Raw genomic sequence first — 24,962 nt, forward strand, 5'->3', positions numbered from 1 at the left:
CATCAATGCATCAAGTCGTGATAGTTACCTCCAGGGCTGGAAAGACCCTTTCGTTACGTGTTCCTCCAATCATAATATCTAGTTTGGGGATCTTTATAGCGGAAATGGAGGTGCCCGCTGAACCTCCGCCATCAATGCCTCGAACAGTTTACGGTCAGATGGGTTGAAGTTTTGGCTGATTGTCGCATGGTGGTGCGGAGATCCAACCAATGGCTTCAAATCGGCTTGGCAAAGAGTTCCTACCACTGGTAATGTGCCAGTTTGGAAGTAATGGCGAATGGCCTTCGCCACGCATATGGATGGGGCTGTGAGTGTGGTGTGCTAGATGAAATATGTCAGGGATAAAGCGCTGGAGAGATTACCGCGAGTAACTCACTCCTTCTGATTCTTGCTGGAGCAAACCAGATCCTGGGAAGATCTCGGACATGTGTTGGGCACTGGGGTGGTTAGCATGGGCAGCCATTAGCGAAACCTGAATACACACCTGTGCAGAGGAGTCACTGGATCCAGAGTGTTTGATACAAATAGCATAGGGTGAGCGGTAGTAGCGCCCCACGGCCCTGAGATAGGTCAGTTTCGAACGCATAGAGGTCAAAATAGAACATACCTGCGAATGGGTACTTGGCCTTGGCTTTCCATCCAACACAGCTCAATTGCAATTGCGCCCAATAATCACCCAGAGATGCACTGTCGGCTAGAAGGCTAGACCATTCTGCCTGGAACTGCTTAATATCCGGAGTCGTCAAATATTCGGCATCCGAGCACATAATAGCAGCCATGGCATAGAGCATGTTATCCTGTGATGTAGCACATTCTGGCGACCAAGGTCCAGCAAGACTGCATTTGTTGGACGGACATGCACCGAAGTGGCTACCATGCTTGAAGTCAGCCATGGGAACAGCATTCCCCTTGCCCAGCTCGGTCATTCTGTTTGCTAAGACGGGGAATGCGAGGAGGGGCTGGTAGATGGCAACACGTTGAATGTCTTTGATGTCGGTCCAAGTTACAACTTCTGGTCCCCGTTCCATAGATGCCATGACAGGGATTGAGCTGTTGAGAATCTGCTGCTCAAGCTTCCAGTAGGCTGCCCTGATGGCGTCTGGACCGCCCTCCACATAAAAGGGACATCCCACGGGTCCAGCCTCATTACAGTACTGGCCAAATCGATCAAAGATGGCATCTGCGTCAGCAACAACGTTCGGTCCTGTTCCTTGGTAGTACTTAACCATATCGACTACACCATCGAGAACAACTCGTGTGACTCGCTCCGGGAAGAGAGAGGCAAAGGTGGTGCCCAGCAGGGTACCGTATGAGCGACCCCAATATAGAAGTGGCTCCTTCCCGCGGTGCCATTTAGTCCGCTTCAAGATTGCGTTTGCTTCATCCAGTCCCCGACACTTGTTGTGAGCTACCTGGGCTCTTTGGCCCTCCTTCTCGCGCCACTCTCCATGGCGTTCGATAATGGCCAGCATGTCCTGTGCGACGAGTGGTGTATTGACATAGGACATCATTGGCTCATCGGCTCCGAGACTCGACATATCGAATACTGAACAGCCTAGGTTCAGCGCTTGGGTCCGCTGCCAGTTTCTCTGCAGGGAATCCGGTCCACTTCCTAGCATGCCTTCCGCGGAGACTTGCAACTCCCAATTCCTTTGGGATACGGGGTCAGGAAAACACATCACGGGAGGCGTTGTAGATCCTACCCCACGGGGATCAAATCCGATAATATCAAAATATTTGCTGACAGACTCTTCTCCAGTCTCTTTTGGGTCAGCCTCCGCATCGATGATCAACTGGAGATCACGACCCGCCACGAACGCTTGCATTGTTCCCGGTCCACCAGGTCCACCTGTGATATGAGCTTAGATCATCATATCAGGTGCAGATCCACTCACCCGGATTGATCAGAACCGCGCCTCCATATCGCGGGTCTGTGACTGGGACCTTGGCTGGCAGTCGGACAACAGCGAGGGCAAATGTGCGACCTTTTCCGTCCGTCCGTTGGTAGTCCATAGGCACTTCCAGTCTTGCGCATTGGAACTCATCCCCACAATTGTGATACTTCAGCTCCTGGGAAGGAACGATTTTGTCCCAGGTGACTGGAGTGTCCAAAGGCTCGACCACCTTCCATGGAGGTAATGGAATAGGCCAGACTAAGAGAATCAACACGGCAGCAGCCAAGGGCAATCCCCAACGAACGTATCGATGGGGTGCCTGGCGTACCTGGCGTACCTGGCGTACCTGGCAAGGCGGTAACGGCGCGGATTTTACCATCTCGCGTCCAAAACAAAACAGAGACAGCCCAAATCCGACACAGGGCAATTTTTCAAAAACGTCTGAATCCCAAATGGCCAGAGGCCCAGAATATAAAAAGGAGAGAAAGTCAGGAATTTGACAAGTCAATGGGTCCAATACCGTCGGACCCGCCAAGTGGGGGGTTTCCCCTTTAGACCTATAAACATCCCGATCATCGATATCATCGATATACCTTGCATCCTACTGGGTGTTGATCTATCTCGAACTGAATACAATGTGATTCGTTCAGATATATATATATATATATATATAAAAAGAAAAAGAAAAAAAGATAAGTGCTGAGCAATAGGAGAACGCTGACGGGTCAGTGCACCTGCATATCTCCAGGGTCCAGTAGCCAAATATCTTTCTGGTGCAAGAGGTAAGTCCTCCAATCAGATTGCAAAGCAACCTGGCACGAATATTGGAAATTAAACTACCACAGGGAATCATGCAGATCGGATTCTGAAGCTGCCAAAAGGTTGCATGTACACTATTCACATTATCACAGTATCGCAAGGCAGATATGCGGAGAACCTTAGTCCGTGAGGGAATACAGAACACCAGGCAACTGCCGCAGTTGACATAGCCACTTAGGTTCAATCCCCAACTGCAGCAAACAGATTTAATGCGATGGGAGTACAGAGTACATGGCTCCACAAAATGACAAACAAACAAGAGCCTCATCTACATAAAAGGGAGAAAAGACCTCTTCTCCCCGGGCATCTTGGAAATTATACACCATGGCTTCCAAACTGCAAGACCACATCGATGCCCTGCACACCCTTCCACTGGCCGAGGCTATTCCAGCAATCGCCGACCTGACACCAGGCCTCACAAGCGTTGTCCCTCAGGAATACGGCTACTTTGTCCAACACCCCGACTACGAAGGGATCGGCAATCTCAACAACGTCGGCGGCCTGTGGCTGAAACTCGGATCGCAATGTTACGACGACCATGCCTCCCTCGAAGTGCGCCTTGTCCACACTTCCCTGGACGATCTGATATACGACGTTTATTGCACGAGCTATGATATGTTGAGTAAAGGGCTCGCTGATGGGACCGTGGCACCTCCCGCCCCCAATGAGAATCCCGGTTACTGCGCCTGCTGTAGCGGTGAGCCCGACGCCACCATCTTGGCTTGTTTTCATGAGCGGCAGGCGTTGTGGTTTACCAAGGAGGAATACAGTGCGCTCTGGGGGGATGAACCGAATTCGGGGGAGAGGTTTGGTAATGGAAATGGCTGGGTGAAGCATAGTATCAATGCGAGCAAGGAGCAGCTTGAGGAGGCTCTGGCCAGGAACCCGGCTGTTGGTATTCCAAGTTTGCTTTAGCAGATCTAGTGTTAAAAACTACACATGGAGGAAAGATCGCAGCTGATCACGGTGGATATCGGAGAGATGGTTCATTAATGAAAAATGAAGAAAATCATTACGAATGCCTTGTTGTAAATATTTCGTAACGCCTTGGTATGTACACGGAAAAGTCAAGAAGATTGACTGCACGGAGTATTCCTCCATTGAATAGCAAGAAACCCACCTCCCTTCGATCTATCCCCGTGTGCAGATGTAAATAAAGATGTCAGTTTCATCGGAGCTTCGCCTCGAAGCGGAGCTCTCTCAACTAAGTCGAACTGTTTTAGTCGCTGCGAGGTCGCTTTCGAGGGTTGATAACCCGGCGACCCAGAGACTCGGCGCGGCTGCCGATGGAATCCTCGACCCGTTGGAGATATTCGACAAACTCATAATAGTTATCGAAGTCAAGATGGGTCTTATCGGCCTCGTTGCGAACCCTGTTCATCAGATGCTCAAAGAGATGGCGCATGCGATCACGCTCGGAGTCATTATTCGGGAAATGCGGCACCCACTGCTGCATCCAATTGGAGAAATCAGTCACGGACTGGGCCGGTCGCTGATAACTATCCATATAGCGCGACCTGGCAACATCCGGGTAGACTCCGTTCTGGAGCTGGTGAATAAGGAAAGTACAGAAACTGGCGTAGGTGACCTTGTCGGCGGGTAGGTGACGTATGTGTCGCTTCCACTCATCCTCGATATTAAGGGCAACGTGCTTAAGCGCCCGCGTGACCTTGCGCTCGTCGATATTGTACCACTCCGGATATTTATCGAAGTGTCGCTCTAGACTCATAGAGAAGTTCTTGAACTCTCCCAGAGCCCGTCCGTTGTATACCGGCACATTGGGCACCGGTGGGGCATGGACAGATGTTTCGGGATGAAAGGATCGGGCGGAAGGTTGCAGACTGGATCGGGATTCAGTCTTGACAACTGTTTGTGCGGCGGGGGACCTGGTAGCTGCTGCAAGGGCTCGCAATTGCTCGAGGTTCAAACCGGACACGAGGTTGTTTGCGGGTTTAGGGGAAGGCTTAGGTTCGGTTGGCTTGGCCTCGGACGGGCGACGAGCAGCAGCTTTGGTCAGAGGTGCTGGGGTAGTAATCTGCTCAGATCGGGCAGCAACGGGATCCTTTTGGGCTCCATCAATACCAGCCTTGCTATTCTGCTTCGTCTCGCCTCTGGATGGAGTGGAAGCGGGGGTGGCAGGGGGAAGCTCCAGGGAAGTCGCGGCCAGAAGTCGACTGCGAGCCAGTTCCAATTCTCTCTCCTCCTCTGCAACCTTTTGTTTGATGTCAATGAGCTCACGCTGCTTCTTCAGTCGGGACAATTGAGCCTGTGCTTGACGAATTTCCGCCTCCAGATCTTCGGCAGAGCCGACAGGCTCTGTAGGCTCGGGGTCGGTGTTTTGAAACATCTCATTCAGACTGTCCCATCGCTCTTGAATTCGATGAATGTTGGATTCAGAGCCAGGTTTGTTGTCTGGCTCTGGCATGGTAGTTTTTTTAATCCTTGCGCGTTGTAGATAAGATAATGTACGGAGAAAGGAAGTTCCGATTCCGTGAAGAAAGTCCTCGTGCCTAAGGCAGAAACTGGTTTCAAAGATGAACTATGTCAAGAGTGATGATTGGCAGTTTCAGAGGTTCAGAGGTTTCTTGGGGATTTTGGTTAATGGATTCTCGAGAGTGTTCGGAGTGGTGGTCAAGATGAGTTGGGCCCAAACGTCTACTTGCTCTCACTGTCTCACCTCCTAGGTAAGTGCTTCCCAATCTGTTACAGGCAAACATAGGATACGCGATCTATCACTTTGACATTAAAGTCAGAATATTCCCAAATTTAAAGGGTACGTAGCTAATAAATATATCATGGACTTCGCCTAGGCAAATTAATAGTGCAGCTTAAGCGAACAGAGTGTCGAGGTTCATCAACCAGGACATCTCGAGTATTGATATCAAAAGTTCAGTTAGGATGAACAAAGAGCATTAGTTTAGATCATTATTACTCCTCTTCTCCTTTCTAGATAATTCGAAAAAAAAGTGTTGCCAATCCCTCTATGGGCACGCGACTGACCTTTTGCATGGTAGATATTTCGTTTATCAGATTTATGGTTGATTTTTTTATATTTTTTATAATGCTATGCTCGCACGAGCCATTGGAGCAGTATTCGCAATTTGATCCATAAAGAAAAACCGAGTCCCTCAAGACACTACAATTTAACTTAATTCATACAGCCTATACGGAATACTATGTGAGATATAGAAGCCACGAGGAAGCTAAAGCAAACACGGCGAATGACAGGATAAGATATCATCCATTCAAAGATTAGTCATTATGTACAGCAAAATTAATGGGTTAGGGCGACCTTGAGCTCTTTATTTACCTGGTGACCCAAGCAAACACACGAACTTCTTCTCAGGGGTCGCGGTCAACACGTTCCTGACCAAGTGCCAGACGTTCAAATCATAGGCCTCGCCAATGTGGCCAACGGGATCCAGCGGGCAAGTGTCCTGAATCCAGCGATTCGTCACGCCCTCCTCGTGGACGAACGATGTCGACGGGGGAGTAACCAGCTCATCGTACTTGGACGCAATGATAGTAATACTGTTGCCAGGCTGCGCAATGGGAGTACCGTCATTCAAACGCTTGATGGCTGGGCCATCGGGACCGAGATCGTTGCAAGCAGGACAACCGAGGGTATCGAGCACTTCGCCCACGGCTGCGCGCGACTCGTTGCCGAACTTGTATGCGAGATTGTAGAGGCCGGCGAATGTAGTGGCATGGGTAGGCGGGGCGATGGATGCGATCTTGTCGATCAGGTGGGAGACGCCCTCGAACTTGGGCACGTAGAGAGATTGGAAAGCACCCTCGGAGTGGCCGACGAGGTCGACTTTGCTCTTGCCGGTCTTTTCCACGATTTCTTTGATGTATGCGGCAATCTCGGGGGCGCTCTCGTTGATCGCTTTCAAGCCGCCAAGCAATGGGAAGCCATCGTATGCACCATAGGTCCTGGCATATGTGCAGAAGCCTTGGGCTTGCAGCCAGTACTGCATGTAGTTCAAGTCCTCATAAAAAGTCGCGCCAAGACCATGCAGGAGGACAACGGGGTTGTAGGAGCTCTTGCAGGAGAAATCGTTGATTCCTGTTGCGACGGCTGTGGTAGCCGCGAAGGCAGAGAGCGCCCACTTGATGAATGAAGGCATTTTGTATGATGAATGTGTTATTCGTAACATGGGGCCCCATGCTGTTTATGAAGGAATCTGCAGGTACCCACATCTCCTATTTTTTTCTATCTCCATTGAACTATCGATTGTTGATCGATCAGATCGGTCTGTGAGTGGTCGATAGTGTCGATCTCTGGCGGAGCTAAATCGAATGCGATCTAGTTTCACCGGGAACATCCAATTAGAGCTGAAATAATAAATTAACTTGAGACTCATCATTTCAGCTTGCATTCATAATATTGTTGTGGTTTGCTTGGATTCCGGGGCATTCGTTTACTTTGGGCAATATAGCCTGGGCAATATAGCGGGAAAGCCGCGGAGCATAGCCCCTGTACTATGAGGAGCTGAACAACGATGCCATTATTAGAACTTCCTGAACAATGTCAATATATGCCCATGTGAGCATTGGGATTCATTTAACCGACAGCTGCGCGTCAGCACAACACCTATCGTGTCCGAATAGCTGGATCACAAAACCCAATAATTAAAATCGTCCGCGAGGAACATCACGTCTATATGGAATACTTGCGTCCATACTACGAACTACCCGTGTTCAATGGCGAGGATTCCCTTGTAGATAACTCCGGCATGGAGCTGCCCCAAAGTCCAAGAGCATGCCGCTTCTCAACTAGTTGAAACACCTCAACCATAAAGCGGCGCTCTGGGCCTCCGTCTGGGAATGCTTCCCATGCTACTCGAGTGGGGAATGCAAGACGATTGATCATGTTGCCCGGCGCGGTGAGGATATAAAATTCCAGCGAGCGGCAGATCCCGCAACCCAAGTCGTATTGTTCCATGGGCGAGACGCGATCATCTGGCCGAGTGTCGACCGAGGACAGAACCAATCGCACGGCATAGTAGACACACATGGTTTGTGCGAGTAGCAGGTTTGGATATGTGAATCTGGTTGGGGTAAAAGTAGCCCCGGTGCGGAGGTCGCGGCGTTGGAAAATTGGGAACCCCTGGTCGCCGTATTGTTCGGCTTCTTGCGGTGGCCCATCAGGGTATGCGACAACCCAGTCTTCGTACCATTTATAGAAACTGGCTGTAAGCTCGCGTATTCCGTTCCAAAGCGTAGACTGTTTGACAGCCATCTCTTGTGCGCCCATGACAGATGTAATTTGTGCTTCTTTGAAGGCATCGGATGCCGCCAGGAAACCTGGTACCGAGGTTGCTAGGTCAAGAAGATGGTGTAGAATGTCTTTTTGAGTCGTTCCTGCTGACCACGGAATGGTCTTCCAGTCTTCACGGGCCAGGAATGAGGGTTTTCGAGCTGCCAGAGCGGCGCCAATCTAAGCCGTTAGAGTGAGAGGATAAAATTACGGAAGGCCTGTTATCTTACCCAATATGGACGGAGTTCTGTAAATAAAAGATGTTCAACCCCATACATGTGATTTTCTGGCCCACGATGTTCGATCAGGCGCACTGCTCCTCGGACGTGAGCCGAGACACCACTCTGTGTAGTGCGTTCAACGCTCTGCTGGGGTTAGTATTGGCTGGAAAGAACATGTGTTCTGTGAAACGAACCTCGAAGGCTAGCAAGAGAGTCACGGTCACCAGTGTGGATTCTGCTTTGCTTTTTTCAGGATCCACCAGCGCGTCCTGCAATGCACGCAGCACGCGGGGATAAAGTCGGAAACCGGATGCTTCGATCTGCTTGTTCTGCACAGAACGACCAAAGAATGCCACCGAGACGGCCTCGAACGCGTCTGTGATGAGCGGTGAGAACATTCGAATCCCGGCAGCAGCTCGCAATGCACCTGCTTTGCCCGATTTCATATCCACTTCGGGGCTAAATGCATCCACAAATCTCTCGACAAACACATCTACCGCGGGTCTTTGCATGCTCATAACCGAGATCGTGCCAGACGAGTCGGACCCACTGCTCAGCGACATGCGCTCAAAGTCACTGTCATCATCATCCTCACCTTGCAAATTATTGAAGTCTTCAACCGGGGAATTGATTAAGAGGCGATTCCGGACCGGCAGAGTTGACGAAGAGGGCGAAGGATAATCGTAGGATTCATATGCTGGGACTGTCAGAATGGGTAACCCTTTATGCAATGGCTATACCACCTACCTTCGGTGCCTTCCCATGGTCCAACAGGGACCAAATCCTTCCTAAGGCCGACATGGGCGGTCCGAATATCGCGAACGAGGTCATCGACTAATGGGCTTGGTGCAGAGCGAATGGACTCAAATAAGCTCTCGAGCCGGTCTAGGCGCTGGAGATCCTGGACCCCAGATCCTGCACGGACATCAGCAATTGTTCCACATCCACAAGAGTTTGGCACACGCCACAGAAAAGAGTGGGCGGGGCCCCCAAACATACCATCTTGTTTATCGTCTATTCTTCCCCGAAGGTCTCGGATCTCCGCCCGTAGGTTCCGAATCTCCTCCGCCTGGCTGATGGGGTGGGCTTCTTCGTCGGGGACGTGCTCATACACGCATTTGGAGGGGTAGCCATGAGCACAGCAGGCGTGGCAGGGCTTGACTCGATCACACTGACAGCGGGATCCACGTTAGCCTTGCGGGTGATGCGTTACGACCAGTGGGACGCATCAGATGGGTACGGGAGCGTTCCGACCCCCAAGCGCGATCTGAGCACGATGACGGGGATGACGGACCTTGACTTTCCGGAGCCGGCAGACTTTACAGGACCGCGACTGACGGTTCGGGGCCTTCCTGACTCGAGAGTCGGGGACAAATTGTTGCGTACCACCGACCATGGTGGCAAAGGTAGCTCAAAGGGGGGGGGAAGAAGGGAAGGGTGCCTCATCCCGAGCCAACGACACGGCAGGATTTAGGCGAGCCAGATTTCCGATGTGGGAGTCCGAGATCTGCCTACTTCAGGGGTGGGCCGTCTTGCTCTCAGATAACCTTGGCACTGGTTAGTTCGATATTAGTCGACGCCTCGGGATGGTGTGATAGGTTCATGGATGTTAGTAGGTGGAGTGACTCCGCCACTCTGACTAGGCCTGGATTAAGTGGTTTTGATTGGATATGTTGAGATTGCTCTGCAGGACAGGACACTGCCATGGATTGAACAAGTCGGGATGAGGTTAGTCGAAATGGATAACTGAACAGCTCAATATTATAAATTGTTGGGTGTACGGAGTATAAAAATTCTCAGTAGATGCAAAGTGGTATAGAATTCACAACCTTGACCACTTGGATTGGATGGGTGTCACGTGTATCGGCCTCTGCATTTCGTATCTCCCAACTCCTTCCGACCTTCTACATTCCATACTCTTTCACTAGCATCTCAATAGATGCTGCTTATTGTTGAATATGTCTATCACTATATTAAACGACTCACTAAATGCACACTTCTTTGCCTCTCTGTAGGCTAATTATCGAGGAGGTATTTTCGGTGTACTCAGCGAACATCCTGAATGATGTCAAAAAAGACATCCCGGAAGAGATGAATACTATACTCCTGTCAATTGGACTTTGTCCAGTATTTCAAGGTTCAATCTCCAGTCACGCTCTCAATATATCCAAATCGGGGACAAATTAATACTTAGATACTACACGGAGAAAAAGAAAATCAGGAATGAAAGCCGCCATATACTATAGGTATAGGTGCTCCACGTGGAGATACAAATCCTGCAGTCTCCAAGCCAGGCAAGGAGTATTAGATGCCTGCAAAATGACACATATAGCACTCATTATGCTCCTCACCATCCCAGATGAAGCTTGCCTTGGCTTGATTGTGGGCGCCCTTCGCACACCACTTCCAGTCCCGAATGCACAACAAACAGATGTGAAGTCCTGCCATGGGCCATGGGCGCAGCTTCTCACAATGCAGACAGCCAAAGAATTCAGGGAGCTGGTTCGTGCCTGCGCCGATTTCGCTTTGCTGCTCGGATTCGGGTCCACTCGAAAGTGACTCTAGGTCTTCATCTTTGACCTGCTGGATGCCATCTTGTGCAGACTTTGCGTCTTCCGCTGGTCTGTTTAAGGTCTCCGTCACATTCTTAGAGACAGTGGTGGTTGAGATGGTGATGACAGTGGTAGTTGTTGTGCTTTGCGCAGAACTTTCGACAACGGGCGGTGCAACTGTGACTCGACTGTGGTGGCCAGAATCTGCGTGCATACAGTTCGGTTGCTCAGGCATGGGGGTAGTTTGTGCGGCACTGGTGGCTTCCGAGGTAACTCGCGTCTCTGAGTTGGTGAGGTCGATGCTAGTTTGGGGTGCTGGCTCGGAAAGATAATACGGCCAAGCTCGTCCCCTGTTTGCGTGCGCCCTTTTAACTCGCGATCTCTGTGTCCTTTTAGTCTGGACCCGATACGTGAGCGTACTCTTTTGCCCATCTGGACAAGTGGTATACGCACATTTCGGTACTTTGTGCGGCAAGGCTCACACATTTTGTAAAAGTCCTTCCCTGCACCTTCAGGCGCCCGAAACGCATCGTTCGGCTTCTCTTTCCTACAGATTCGACACCACCTAGTTTCTTCAGCCATGATTGGATTCTGCGGTAATGTGTCAGAGTAAAGAAATCATAGGCTTGTGGGGGGAGGGAAAGGAAGGTGGTGTTGAGCCACAGATAGGTAAGTTCTGAAGCAGGATTGAGAGTAAACAGAGGTGGTTCAAGCAAAGAGAGGGGCCGTTAGCAAAGAACAACTGGTCTTGTAATTGAACTGGTAGATGTAGATATATATATATAGGTACGGAATTCGTCCGTTATGTGTTGCACACAGATTGAGAAGCATAGACAAGGAAAATGGTAATATTGTGTCGCTATATGCCCGCAGCACAGGAACCTGCCATTCAGGCGCTGCCTTAGCTTAACATATGTGTACTGTTCAAAAGTAGCGTCGAAGTAACGCCTAAGTACATTCAAGTACATCTAAATATCGTCAAAATCACGCTTAAGTGTCTACGTCGCACCTTATTAAGTCCAAACAGCCATCCAAATAATTAAACGTTGATGGAATAAATTCGATCCTCAACGTTCACATGTCATTAATCAACTGAAAACAAACACTTTTTGCAACATTTCCTTTCTTACTAGCGCGTTCCATCTCACAAAGCGCTTGGTCGAGAGATTCCATATCCCACTCATTCGGATTCGATGTTTGATTTGCGGTGATTTCTTCATGCTCCCATGGCTCATCGGCGCCCGGTAGGATCGGTAGTCTGGGTAATTTTGCGGTTTCGATCATGTCGACTCTCTGGAGAAGATCATCATGCACCACACTGGAAACCACTTTTTGCATTGTGATGCCGGCAATGACATGGCGTAGATCGGGCTCGGCTGCGTGGGCCTCTTTTCGGATCTTCTTTAGTGAGAGTTCGTAGAGTCGATATGGTAGAACTTCGGAGTCAATGGTAGGATTGTGACTTGGGGCTGGAGTGCCAACGAGTGTGACGCGAGAACTTTGTAGTTGGCGTTGTCGCCTCACTTGAGGGATGTTTCTGGTGAACAGTCTGGTACATTGTGCTGCGGACATTCTTGAAGATGGAGATCTCAATTGATGTAGATCTTGAATTCTGGGGGGAGGGGTTTGTTTGTGGAGAGAAATAGGATAGATATATGCTAGCTACTGAAGAACTATGATTCACAAATGAAATGAACTACAACGTCACCTGGTTTGTTAATCATGCCACTCTGAAGGGAAGAGGGAATCGGGATGTTTGGCGGCACGGGATATTGTTGGGGTTGGGTGGCGAGGTTATCATGCCACTGATCTGCATCTCACTCAACATATCTGACCCTGGACCGTGGTGTTTGTTAAATAGAGACCAATTGCTAGATTTGCAATTGAAGAAAATTAAGATATGGTATGAGTTTTCTATGGAGAAAGGTATAAGCCAATATACATATCGGGTAGTGACACCGCAGACACCAATTGCGTATCTATACATAGACTACGACAAGGAAGAACGTTGAAATATACGAACCTATATTAACATAATCTGAAAGTGACTCATTTCTCTACATATAAATTACTGATAGAAACTCACCTATATTCGTTAATGCTAAGTCAATGCCATCCATGTGATCTCGGAAAGGAAGCCGATGGTGGGAATATCGCAAAGAAGTCCTGGAATTAAGGATAAGCAATATTAATTAGACCCATTGAAGCCACTGGAGATGTGAGATACCCAATTCTCCAATTAACAACGAATTGAAATATCTATCCTGTGGTTCGCGGCCACAGCTTTCCCCATGTTAAAACGTCGGAAGGCGATGCCGATGTATACAACCTACTTGGAATGTTCTACCCCACCATGAAATCATGGAGACTAATGCAAGCCCTTATCGTAATGAGTCACCTCCACATTGAATTCTGGAGATTCTGTTGATTCTGTAAAATTGAAAGAGATTGCTTTTTGATTTTCGCTCCCATTGCAGATTTCAACTCTCATCTCAGTATAGATGATATAGAGACTCAAGAATACCATTATGCAAAAGACGACCATCCAAGAACCAGTGCAAGAGCCATGGCAATCAACCTCGACCAGTGTGGCTGAATATCTCACTAGTTATCCCACTGGTCACAACTCAAACTTCGACGAAGAAGCTCCCCAATCGGCTTTTTCCGTCGTCGAACCACCAGCCGAGCTATCCACACTCACAACTCATCTGACTGGTCATAGCACTGAGGACACATTCCCAGATGGAGGCCTGCAAGCATGGTGTGTTGTGGCGGGTTCATTCTGTCTCTTGATGGGTACATTCGGTATGATGAACACGACAGGAATTCTGCAGAATTACTTCGCTACTCATCAGCTGGCCAGTTATTCGCCTAGTGCGGTCGGCTGGATCCCGGGCCTGTTCACCTTCTTTGGTCTGAGTATTTCCGTCCAGGTCGGGCCGATGTTTGATCGATATGGTCCCAGGGGCATCCTTATAGCTGGCACTATATGCTATGTAACTGGCTTTATTCTACTCGCCGAAAGCCATCTTTACTGGCACTTTGTTCTTACACTTGGTGTTCTTTCTGGAACTGGCGCTGCGCTCTTGAGCACAGTTGCGTTGGCCAGTGTGCCTCAATGGTTCGATCGAAAGGCAGCCCTTGCAATTGGGATTTCGATGTCGGGTGCGGGACTTGGCGGAGTGATATTTCCGTTTGTGCTCAGAGCTGGATTCACTAACCTTGGATATAAATGGACAATTCGATTGATGGCATTGCTGGTGTTGCTATTGGGTGTGCTTGGAACAGTTCTGGTGAAGGCACGCCTTCCGAAGGGCAGAAGCAAATCAACTATCAACTTGCGTTCCTTGCAAGATGCGAGGTTCACCTGGCTGACATTTGGCATATTTGGTGAGCTGATCTCGGTCGAGAATCCAGATGGTAAAAGAAAAGAAAAGCTGACTTGGGACAGCCCTTGAGCTCGAGGTTTTTGCCGGTCTAGGTCTGTATCCAACCTACGTGATCATGCAAGGTTTTTCTACCAACACTAGCGTTGTTCTGCTTGCGGTTCAGAACGTGTAAGTGGTATTTTGATGATATCCCAGGCCAAGCACTGACTAGTCTGGCATAGAGCCTCCACGATAGGCCGGCTGGTGGCTGGAGGCGTTGCCGATCGGTTTGGCCGAATAAACACCCAAACCGGACTCATTGCACTGGGTGCGTTCGCGGTGTTTGTAATTTGGCTGCCGTTTGGTAACTCACTGGCGGGGCTTTATGTGTTCTCGGTCATCTTTGGGTTGGCTTCAGGATCATTCCTGAGTCTTGCGCCAGCCTGCATCGGGCAGATCTCCCGGGCGAGCGAGGTTGGTGGAAGATTCGGCCTGACATATTCCATTGTCAGCTTCGCGTAAGACATTCAAATCCAGTTTGGTAGTTCATCACTAATGTAAACTTAAGTACACTGATCTGCATCCCCATTGGCGGTGAGATGCTCGACAAAGTCGGGAAGAGAGCCATGGTGGCATATTTGGGAAGCGTTCTGATAGTATCACTTGGTTTGTTCGTGATGGCCCGATGGGCCTGTTTGAGCTACCGGTGGAGGTGGCAGGCAAAGATTTAGAAGAGACCAGAGGAGAATCCTGTGGTTAAAAGTCGATGTTGCATTCCAACTCATAATAATGCTATGACAGAATATTGCGTACACATATTGGTAAAGTCTCGTGATACCTTTGTTAGTTGAAAGTCGAGTTGATTGTAATGCGTATGTCGATACCTCGGGTGAACTCGAGTCTATGACCATCAACGCCATTCAGGAGATGCTTGCAACGAAGTCACCCAACTAATTTTGTTCGCCCCCCTGAGACCTGGTATACTCATCGCTGTAATCCGTCAGTGTTGGCTTCATGGGGAAGATCCAGGATCCCTACAGGTGCTTGTCGAGTTCATTCATATGCTTGCGCTGCTCCTTGAGCTTGTGTTTGAGACGCTCAAGCCTGCCACCGGGTAAGTTTATATCTTGAAATTCAGTCGATGCAGTTGAACTCACTTCTCCATTTCTATTTGTCGAATGTACATGCCTTCGTGTGCTGCCTCGCGTTTGGCGAAAGAGTCCTTCCTGCCGATGGTCAGGTATGACGTCATCCATTTTGGAGTGTGCCACCTACTCGGCCATGAAGCCCGACTTTGTCGAACCTATATCACCTGCACCCATGATCCTTGGGGTGGTAGATAGAGATCGCAGAATAGTTGGATTGGTGGTGATACGGAGAATTGGTCGTGAAGTTGCTGATTGCATAGTGTGGGAGTTGGTGAGTTTATGCTGATCGAATAGGGATGTTGATCTTGAGCTGTCTGTCGATCACACTGTGTACGGTACTTTACTTGGAGTCAGGTTCAAATAGTGGATTGGGAGTAATTTTAGAGATTAATAGGAGAGTAGGTGATGCAGTTCAAATTATTTAAATGTCAATGACTTCAGAGGCATGTCAGGTGACACACCATATGGGTTAATGCGGTAATCCATGATTGGACAATATCATCAGTTTATGTACATGATATGTAGGTATGATAGGAAGTCCTACCACTCGGACTCCATTCCCCCTTGCCATGTCCTGATCGAGGTTGCTACACCTGGTCATAATGGGCTTTTGTCCCATAGTTGGTACTACCCTATTCCAATATATATACCAGGCGAAAACCTCTCGAATTAAGGAACAGAGCTATCAGATCAAATAGATGAAATTTGCTAGAATCCTTCTACAATACATAACGGAATCCCTTCTGCAGCCGTCTAGCAGCCGCAATATCAATCCCTTCAATATTAGCTGTAGCCTGTAGCCGGCGAATATCCTTTTCAGAAAGCTGCACTTCCTCATTCTCCATACGCTCCTGGCGTTTGTTGAGCATGCGCAAGTTGAAGTATAAAAAGAGGGCGGAAAGACCACCAACTAGTTGTAGTGCAATGCAAACACCCATAGCCGTGGGGTAGTGAGGTTTCTCTGTTTCGAAATACGTGTAGGGGGTCCAGATCGAAGCGCTGTTTCCAATAGAGTTGAAAAATGCAAAGGCTGTTTTGATTAGCTTGGTGGCCGATGGAAGAAACATAAGGGAATATGACTTACCGACAGCACGCTTGGCAGGTGGGCGAGGAATCGAGCTCGCGAGCCAGGAATACAGAGTTCCATTCTGGGCGAAGACAAAGACCATCAAGAAGAACGAGAAGTATCGTGCTCCAAAAGAGTCGGTTTTCATAAAGATCACAAATCCAATAATGGTGATCGGGATCGGGTAGATGAAGAACCAGAATCTCTTCTCCAATCTATCAGAAGCCATAGAGTGGCAAAGAGAATATACAACCATAAACAGATATGGGGGTGCCACCAGCACTAGCGTGATGGTTTCGGACAAGTTGAGAGTCTTTACCAATGTCGGGAAGAAGTTCTGGAAACCCGCCGCTCCGGTGATGCACATGTATGCCAAGGCGAATACATAGGTTTTGACGTCGGTCATGGCGAGCTTGAATCCCTCTAACTGGCTTCTGCCACCTCCTTCATCCACATCAGCTTGACCGGCCTCAATGGCAAGACGTCGCTGGGCAACTTTGCGCATCTCCGGGGATAACATCTTCCATGTTTCTGGGAAGTCGGGTAGAATGAAGCAAATGGCCAGTCCGATGGCACAGGTGATGGAACCTTCAATAATATAAAGCCATTGCCATGCCGATAGTCCTCGGTGGCCTTTCAGACCGTTGAGAATACCCGCGGCGATGAGGTTTCCGAAAGCACCACTCAGCAGGGAGCCGGAGTAGAAAATACTCATTCGGAAAGCCAATTCCTGCTTTGTGTACCATTTCGACAGATAGAAGAGAATGGCGCAGAAGAAGGGTGCTTCGACCAAACCAAGAATGAATCGGCAGGCCACAATACCTCCATAGGATGTGACTTGACTTGTCACTGCCGATACCAACCCCCAAGCGCAGACGAAGAACCCAATGTACCAGGATGGTCGACCCATGTAGTTCAGAAGCATGTTGGAAGGGACCTGCATGAGAATGTATCCAACGAAGAGAATGGAGAGACCGGTTTGGTATTTTGTATCATCGAGGTTGAGATCCTCTTCGAGACCTTGGAGCTTCGCTGCGGCATAATTGTTGCTGGTTCCATTAGCATTAAGCGACTGTTATGGATGGGGCAAACGTACCGATCGATATAATTCATTAGGTAGACCAGAATCGCCAGTGGCATAATCAGGGCATCGATGCGTTTACGCAATTTCTTCTCGATAAGCTTCTCTTCCTCGGTCAACTCTGCCATATGGACAACCTCCTCATGGCTCAAGTCTATCTTCATTCCCAACTCCGCCTCGGTGATGGCATTTTCGGTTCCGACCATGGTTGCTCACTTGATCAGATGGAAAATAGTGAAAACAGGGACAATGTCCCGGGACCGACACTGATTTATGTGCGGGGAGCGGCATGGACCATGTCATGTTACTTTCTGAAGATCGCATTTACCCCGTGAATCTTGAATTCTGGAGAAACGTGGGGGAGGGTCCAATCATTTTGCGGGGAAATTCAAATGCGGAAATTGTACAAGCAGATCCGGTAGTATGACGGCGTTGACGATGTTTTGATAGGCGGTGACCCCCACGGTGGAGACACAGCCTGATCATCAGCAGAGAGGAGGAATAGCGGGAATATCCTCAGAAAGTCCCTACCCCAACCTTTTTCGCCAAGACGGGCTCTCAGGGCTCCCCATCTTTGACCTGTTCTTCTCGGGTCGGACAAAGTCCGACAAAGTCTGTGACGTGAGCTGCATCAACGTCAACATTATTCCTTGAATTTATCCTGGAGACTTGTGATAGGTGGCTCGGCCCTGGAAATCCAGTTTAGGCAATTCCGTAGGACATATCATCGTCTATCGGAGACAATCCGCGTCACGTGGTAAGGAGAGTATCTCAACCCCCCCCCCCCCCCCCCCCCAAAAGCCAATCCCCGGATCCACCAGCCTTTGTCATTTTTCTTTTCTTTCAAGAATAATTCCACACAGCTCGCACTTTCTCCGTGTGGCTGGAGCTTGGCCGGTGTAACTCCTATATGACAATATTGGTACGGCTTTCCCGGTCGGCATGCCAGTGTTTTCCCTTAACCATCTATAAACCAAGGCAATAATATCAATTAATATATATTCAATCTATATGAGTAGAGATGTACATATTCTATAGCAATCTCCAGAGAAGAGAAGAGACCTGTACTCACACCTCTAGGTGATGGTATAGGGGGAAAAAAAAGCAAGTCTAGAGATTAACTTTTGCAACGTCGATAGCCCACACCACTGGACGTCCAAACTCCAATCACTGGGCCGTCTTGGATGCCTTGGTTCTCAATTTCATGAGAGCAAACACCAGCCCATACGAGCTGATCACAAACAGAGCCACAATACCGGTGTCTCTCCAACCGTAGTAGTAGTCCATCAGGTTGATACCGACAAGGTAATCGGATCCACGGGTGTATTGACACACGCGACATCCTTCGGTGGCCTCGGGATTGATGAGGTTCATACGGGTGCCGATGGTCTGCATGAACTCGCTGAGGTATTCACCGCAGGTGGATCCATTTGGTGCATCGAACTTGGCGAATTCTTGCTCTTTGCAATTGACTTCGCGATCGAACAGTCCAAAGACCAACAAGCTGCCCATTAGGTAGTTGAATGGGTTGAGCCAGTACATCCAGTATCGCCAGAAACTGACGATTTGGGCATAGGGGACCAAGACACCGCAGAAAGAGATCATGGTCTGAGAAACACGGTGTTAGCTGAGATGGTAAGAAAACCGAGACATGAAGAAAACTTACGCCGAGAATTAGAGGGTTGATCATGGCAGCCATCTGGGCGTTCGGGGCATACGCAGCGACAAATTGACCTAGGTTCATTTGTTAGTGGGGTCAATATGAAAATGGATGGTCAGCTTACCGATTCCAGTGTAGAGGAACTCGTAGAGGAAAAACACGAAGAACATGCTACCGCTCTTACTGGAATCAACCGCCATACCGGCCGTCCAATACCAGCAGTTGAAGAAGAGAGCGGCACACACAACCAGATACGGGAACTCCGAGACAATCAACGCGAAAGTGAACGCTTTCCAAGAGTACATCTTGGCCTTCTTCTCTCGTGCCTCGAATAGATCGCGACGTTCAAGGAAGGTCGGTTGCAATTGATTGATCACACCGGGAGCGACAAAGATGGCGTTGAAGACGAAGAATAATACACTCTGAAGATCCGAGACGGCGTCACCGATCTTCCAGAAACTGAATCCCACGAAGATTCCTGATGAGATGTGGAGGGCAAATTTGTTGTTAATGTAGTCAGAGTTTCGGTACAAGGCTGTTGAGGTACGTTTCAAAACCAGACTCGTCTGCTCCCAGAGGCTGGTAGCAAACTCCCGACCATCATCGGTGGTAGCTTGCGGCTTCGATGCAGCAGTCTCAATGATCTCGTCGAGTTCCTTGAGCATGGCAGTGTGTTCGGGTGACTCCAGCCAGACCTTGTTCCAATCCTTACCCTGACTCAGTTGACCAGAAACAACGTCGATCATGTGCTCAGCAGGGTTAGTCTCGGGCGGGCATGGCGCTCCGTAGCGGGAGAAATAGCCCTTAATACCCTGTGAATTTTCTCCAATGGGACCGAAGAAAACAGTCTTGCCTCCTTTGGCCAATAGAAGAAGCTGATCAAACTCAGCGAAAAGCTGTGCAGATGGTTGATGAACGGTGACTAGTACAGCCTGGCCAGCATCGGCAAGTCTGCGGAGGAACCTCACGGTGTTATACGCACTCTGGCCATCAAGACCGCTAGTGGGCTCGTCGAGGAAGATTAGAATGCTAGGCTTGGAAACGAGTTCAACTCCGATAGTGACACGCTTGCGTTGCTCGACACTCAATCCAGCTCCCACACTACCGATCATAGTATCAGCAAGATCATGTAGCTCGAGCAAGTCAATAATAACATCCACGTAAGCAAGTTTCTCTTCTCGTGGGATAGTAGCAGGTTGGCGCAATAGGGCAGAGAACTCCAAGGATTCCCGGACTGTTGCCATACGTTCGTGGATATCCAACTGCTCAACATAGCCGGCTGAGCGTTGGAACGAGACAGGCAATGGACGACCGTCAACCATAATAGAACCATTGATAGTTCCTTCGGTTTTGCGCTGAGCTAGAACATCAAGTAGAGTCGTCTTGCCAGCACCAGAGGAGCCCATCAAAGCACCAAGCATACCAGGTTTCACCCATCCGTGGACGTTATCGAGGAGCACGCGGTCACCGCTAGGTGTCTGAACCGTGTATGAAAGATTCTTCCATGTGAAGACGGACGTGTTACGGACCAACTGGTTGTCAAGCTTTGGCGCCTCGTCTTTAGTCTGGGAAACGTGCTTCTCTGAACTCTGGCCCTCTTCATCCTTTTGCTGATTTTGGACGTGCTTGTGCAAGTATTCACGAGGGATGACCAGCGTGCTACCCGCCTCAGAGGGTGTCTTCCACTTCGAAGTTGCAATAATCGTGACAAAAACGAGTAAAACCCACCAGGCCCAGTTGATACCGAAGTTGCGCCAAACATGCGAGTGGCTGTACGATAGTGACGCTAGATAGTTGTCGCCAACCACGAAGTTCTGGCCTGGGATCGCGCCAGCCACACCGGCACAAGCTTGATGCGCCTGGACATCCTCATATCCGGGGCCGTTGGGGATCAGATTCGTTCCGACGCATGGGATGACGGTCTTATCATGGAATTCAATACTTAGCAAAGCCTCAAACCCATAAGCAAGGGGGTCGATCCAGAAGATCCAGCCGAACCACGGGTGCATTGCAGGCTTTGGGATCATGTAACCGGTGTACAGAACGGTGAACATGATTAGCGAACCAGAGACTTTAGAGGCTCCATCGAACGTAGAGAATAGAGCTCCTACGGCCCGGAAAAGAGCAGTCATAGTCTATATAGTGATTAGTTAACAACCAAGTGAGAAATTTGGGAGGCACTGACCATTGTCGTTGTGAAAACAATAATCCAGTAGGAGAAAAAAGCTCCAGCAGACATAGAGAGTCCAACCATGAAGTAAAGAACGAGACCAAACATGGAGACCTGGAAAAGCAATACAGGTATGTCTGCAGCAATTTGGGCAAGACAGAAAGCGGCCGGGTGGAAGTAAGCGAAGCCCTTGTGCTTGATCAACACAGGTCTTCCAGAGAAGGACTCGTTCACTTCACTCATGGCGAGCAAGCTGTTGTAAAGAAGGGAGAAGAAGAGGGCACCAGATTTGATGAAAAGTCCACCAGAGTTATCGGGAGCATCATAGAACAAGGAGCCGGCAATCAAGGCCTGGCACAGTGTTGCCACCTGCTTGATGATGAACGTAGCTTTGTCACCCCAAAGAATCTGGTACTGGCGCTGCACACAGATCTTAACCTGGTCAAGGAAGCCAACGGTGAATGGGCTGTTATTAGGCAGGCTTTTGGAGGTTTCAAAAGCCACTCCTTGCTTAAATTCTTCAGTCCGCTCGCGGGCGAGATCGGAGTCTGGGTAAGAGTAATCCGCTACCATCTCAGTGTAGATAGGTGATTTTTCATACTCAGCTCTCAACGCCTCCGCGTTACGCGGGAAGCGACTTTCGAAGCCATCCCGAATTCTACGCTCGGTAGGCACGGTGACACCGGTAAGGAAGTCGGCGACGTTAGACCCTTCGCGGCAGATGAATCCGGCTTCCTCCATGAATGGCCTAGCTTGCTCTCTAGTACCGTAGAAGATTTGCTCTCCTTCATCAAGCACGAGAACTTTGTCGAACAAATCGTAAATGCCGTTACCAGCCTGGTAGAGAGTAACCACGGTAGACAGGTTGAGGGTGTCAGTCATAGCTCGGATAGCCTTCGTCCATTCGAGGGCAGTAGAGGCATCAAGGCCACGAGTCGATTGATCCCAGCAGAAGACAGATCCTCGGGTGGCCATACATTCGATGATGGAAACTCGCTTGCGCTCACCACCACTAACTCCACGAACGTATTCATTACCGACCTTGGTGTCCTCGGTATGAGAGATTCCGACGGATTCGAGGAGGAACTTTTTCGATGCCTGTTGGTATTCCAAGGCAGTCATACCGTCTGGCAGATGGAAGGGCACCTTAAGTCGCGTGGCGAAGTCCATAGTTTGACCCACTGTTAGTGCTGGGAAGAAGATCTCTTCTTCGGTGTTCATCACAATCTGGCCTCGGAACGTTTCAGCCTCCTTAGGGTTCATGGATCCAAAGCGAACATCGCCTTCCACTGATTTGTACCCTCCCCGTCGGTTGGCAAGCATTTTCAACAATGTCGTGCAGCCAGAGCCGGGGCGACCTAACACAAGCAACATTTCACCGGGCTTGACGCAGCCATGACTCTTGTTGAGGATTGTCCGTAGAGGAAGCTTTCGCCGACCCTCTTTGATTTTGGTGGGAATATTGAACTGGGAGAGAACAGTCTCATTCACAGCGGCCTCTGAACTTGTTACCTGTACGGAGAGATCCTGCCATGTGACACCAAGTTCCTGTTTCTTGAATCCAGCAGCCAGGTTGCGATCGTTCTCCTCCTGGAGCTTGGTCATCATACTCCAGTCATTTCCCTTTAGTTTGGGGCTCTCCTTGCGGGGAGTTTCGTCGCCTGTGATCGTCATGGCGCTTTCGGTATCGAATTGGATATCATCAGAGCTTGCGCCCAGTCCTTTTTCTGACCCCTCCATTATGACGGGGAAGGGGGAAGGAATGGGAAAGGCGTTGAAAAAGGTCGATTAGTAGACGCAGATACCAACTTGGGGGACTCCATCCTTATATGAGAAAGTTTTAAGGGTCCACTACAACGGCCCCGAATGGCCGAGGCCGAAGCAAACATTGCTTTGTTATTGGCAGCATCAAAATTTTGATGCGGAGCCCCAAGTGATAAAACACATGTTTTGCTCTCGAACCCCTGTTAAGAGTCATAAATTGATAACCCAAAATGGGTTCGGAGGGACTTTGCTGCCACCGAGCCGCTGACTAATCGGCTTCTTCGCTTACCCAGAGTTCCGATTGGAATCTTGGCATCTCTCGGTCTCCGTCCGCGTATGAAAGGAACTGAATGGGGATAAAGGCCGATGACCGAAGAGGATGCTCATTGGATGAGAAAAGTTGCTTATGGTAAGAATATCCACGGATGACACTATCATAGATGGATAACTATCCCGTCTTATTGACAAAAGCCGAGAGCAAGATTAATAATCGACAACATACCTAACTATGTGGGTGAATCTGAGGTGATTAATATAATTGGCCGATGATAACAAGATCTGATACCCAAATGCATGTATATACAACTTTCTGATCTCTTGACCGACTTTCGATTCCTCATATAGTTGCTAACAAAGTAAAGATTCGAAATAACAAAGTGAAACAGACTGTTTGACCCCACCTCCTATATTTCGTCGGAAAACTATGAGGCTGAATGAAATTATAACAGCTATGATCAATCTTGCACGTTCAATACTACAAAGGTCCTGAGCACGGCCTGATAACATCATTAAATGCTGCCTAAAATCATGTTGTGGTCTAAGCCTAGAGGCTACTCTTAACTAGTTAAGACCCGATTATAGATAGTTAGCCGGAAACCTCGTGTTCGGCTTTTGGGCTTATGTAACCCAATTATCCCCGTGGATTTTCGATCTGCACATGTGTCTTGCATAGGAACGTAAGAAATTTAGCCGAATCACAGTTTTATAGATCCACAATCCTTCGAACGTTCCAACTGGCACCAAGCTTGCGCCAAAGACGCGATTTACAGTAGCGTTTCATGAGTATTTGCACCCCAATACTTCTACCGTTGACCGCCCTGCCTATACCGCCTGCTTATTACTACTGGTATGAACCCCACATGCGCAGCAGCAGCGTTACAAGTGAGTGGATTAAAAGTTCTTCCGGCAGAAAATAAGTGGCTTCCGGAATACTAGGGTGCAAATACTCATGAAACATGACTATAGTTATATTAAAAGAGTAAATGCATAAACCATTTGACTCGGTGACTGAACTTTTGTCTACTTAAAAAACAGAAACAGTGATCACTTTCCTAAAACAAAAACTGTCACATCCCTCGGACTCTAGCCCTCGTCGAGGAACACCCGAGATTGCACACTTCAAGATGATGATCATGTTTGGCTTGACATATCGTTCGTTTTCAATGCATGAGGTTCATGAATGGAACGTGATATTCAAACGTTACGTATGGAAAAGTTCTTTTGCACCCTTTACACCCAGCCACGGGTATTTTGTTAAGTGCTATGTAGGCAAGGCGTCTTGTCCTTCTACATATAAGAGGAAAGACACCAGCAGAGACATCGGAAAATGGGTGAGCCAGGATACTAGGCCAACAGGGTGATGGCATGCAAATGGTCTACGGCTTACAGCCCCACCAAAGCCCCAAAAGCCTGGTTTATCAGCTCCGCCGCTCCCAAAAACCTCGAAGGGAGGCTGATCCTGCGTCCCCAGTAAAGCAACGTGAGATAAGGGTCGTCGATAGCAAAGGCTTCAGTCAGAAAGTGCCCAGAATTCCTATCAACGCCAAAACTGACGGCCCACGCAGGAGGCATGAAATGAAGCACCCTTGTCTCTGGCGATTAGTGCCAGGAAAAGCGTAATGCACGAACTGCCACTGGCAAGACAAAGAAACACGATGGAAGTTTGTACGGAATGT

At 49.0% G+C, this 24,962-nt stretch overlaps 11 protein-coding genes across 11 annotated transcripts; 2 read left to right on the forward strand and 9 right to left on the reverse strand.

Annotated features, from left to right (window-relative positions):
• Window positions 1-93: 93 nt before the first annotated feature.
• Window positions 94-2,274, reverse strand: N7537_003262 (alpha/beta hydrolase; the record flags this gene model as incomplete). Its single annotated transcript, XM_056894320.1, has 5 exons — window positions 94-321; window positions 377-437; window positions 485-560; window positions 608-1,849; window positions 1,896-2,274. 5 exons carry the CDS (start codon window positions 2,272-2,274, stop codon window positions 94-96), a joined length of 1,986 nt encoding a protein of 661 aa, XP_056759315.1.
• Window positions 2,275-3,038: 764 nt separating this feature from the next.
• On the forward strand, window positions 3,039-3,629 carry N7537_003263 (uncharacterized protein; the record flags this gene model as incomplete). Its single annotated transcript, XM_056894321.1, has 1 exon — window positions 3,039-3,629. One exon carries the CDS (start codon window positions 3,039-3,041, stop codon window positions 3,627-3,629), a length of 591 nt encoding a protein of 196 aa, XP_056759316.1.
• Window positions 3,630-3,933: 304 nt separating this feature from the next.
• On the reverse strand, window positions 3,934-5,139 carry N7537_003264 (uncharacterized protein; the record flags this gene model as incomplete). Its single annotated transcript, XM_056894322.1, has 1 exon — window positions 3,934-5,139. The coding sequence occupies one exon, from the start codon at window positions 5,137-5,139 to the stop codon at window positions 3,934-3,936; it is 1,206 nt and encodes a 401-aa protein (XP_056759317.1).
• Window positions 5,140-6,016: 877 nt separating this feature from the next.
• On the reverse strand, window positions 6,017-6,844 carry N7537_003265 (esterase/lipase family protein; the record flags this gene model as incomplete). Its single annotated transcript, XM_056894323.1, has 1 exon — window positions 6,017-6,844. The coding sequence occupies one exon, from the start codon at window positions 6,842-6,844 to the stop codon at window positions 6,017-6,019; it is 828 nt and encodes a 275-aa protein (XP_056759318.1).
• Window positions 6,845-7,401: 557 nt separating this feature from the next.
• On the reverse strand, window positions 7,402-9,594 carry N7537_003266 (Zn(II)2Cys6 transcription factor domain-containing protein; the record flags this gene model as incomplete). Its single annotated transcript, XM_056894324.1, has 6 exons — window positions 7,402-8,157; window positions 8,208-8,342; window positions 8,393-8,895; window positions 8,946-9,113; window positions 9,198-9,369; window positions 9,493-9,594. 6 exons carry the CDS (start codon window positions 9,592-9,594, stop codon window positions 7,402-7,404), a joined length of 1,836 nt encoding a protein of 611 aa, XP_056759319.1.
• Window positions 9,595-10,502: 908 nt separating this feature from the next.
• Window positions 10,503-11,332, reverse strand: N7537_003267 (uncharacterized protein; the record flags this gene model as incomplete). The annotated part of the gene is made up of 2 exons (XM_056894325.1): window positions 10,503-11,132; window positions 11,171-11,332. 2 exons carry the CDS (start codon window positions 11,330-11,332, stop codon window positions 10,503-10,505), a joined length of 792 nt encoding a protein of 263 aa, XP_056759320.1.
• Window positions 11,333-11,824: 492 nt separating this feature from the next.
• On the reverse strand, window positions 11,825-12,322 carry N7537_003268 (uncharacterized protein; the record flags this gene model as incomplete). Its single annotated transcript, XM_056894326.1, has 1 exon — window positions 11,825-12,322. One exon carries the CDS (start codon window positions 12,320-12,322, stop codon window positions 11,825-11,827), a length of 498 nt encoding a protein of 165 aa, XP_056759321.1.
• Window positions 12,323-13,278: 956 nt separating this feature from the next.
• On the forward strand, window positions 13,279-14,849 carry N7537_003269 (uncharacterized protein; the record flags this gene model as incomplete). The annotated part of the gene is made up of 4 exons (XM_056894327.1): window positions 13,279-14,140; window positions 14,202-14,307; window positions 14,361-14,636; window positions 14,687-14,849. The coding sequence occupies 4 exons, from the start codon at window positions 13,279-13,281 to the stop codon at window positions 14,847-14,849; spliced, it is 1,407 nt and encodes a 468-aa protein (XP_056759322.1).
• A 303-nt stretch (window positions 14,850-15,152) lies between these two features.
• N7537_003270 (uncharacterized protein) lies at window positions 15,153-15,524 on the reverse strand (the record flags this gene model as incomplete). Its single annotated transcript, XM_056894328.1, has 3 exons — window positions 15,153-15,222; window positions 15,276-15,344; window positions 15,394-15,524. 3 exons carry the CDS (start codon window positions 15,522-15,524, stop codon window positions 15,153-15,155), a joined length of 270 nt encoding a protein of 89 aa, XP_056759323.1.
• Window positions 15,525-15,985: 461 nt separating this feature from the next.
• On the reverse strand, window positions 15,986-17,619 carry N7537_003271 (putative MFS transporter; the record flags this gene model as incomplete). Its single annotated transcript, XM_056894329.1, has 3 exons — window positions 15,986-16,296; window positions 16,351-17,381; window positions 17,429-17,619. 3 exons carry the CDS (start codon window positions 17,617-17,619, stop codon window positions 15,986-15,988), a joined length of 1,533 nt encoding a protein of 510 aa, XP_056759324.1.
• Window positions 17,620-18,580: 961 nt separating this feature from the next.
• Window positions 18,581-22,983, reverse strand: N7537_003272 (uncharacterized protein; the record flags this gene model as incomplete). Its single annotated transcript, XM_056894330.1, has 4 exons — window positions 18,581-19,021; window positions 19,080-19,147; window positions 19,198-21,208; window positions 21,259-22,983. The coding sequence occupies 4 exons, from the start codon at window positions 22,981-22,983 to the stop codon at window positions 18,581-18,583; spliced, it is 4,245 nt and encodes a 1,414-aa protein (XP_056759325.1).
• Window positions 22,984-24,962: the final 1,979 nt, after the last annotated feature.

This window comes from Penicillium hordei, assembly GCF_028827395.1.
Source record: "Penicillium hordei strain IBT 12815 chromosome Unknown utg000001l_segment0_segment0, whole genome shotgun sequence".
Lineage (NCBI taxonomy): Eukaryota > Fungi > Ascomycota > Eurotiomycetes > Eurotiales > Aspergillaceae > Penicillium > Penicillium hordei.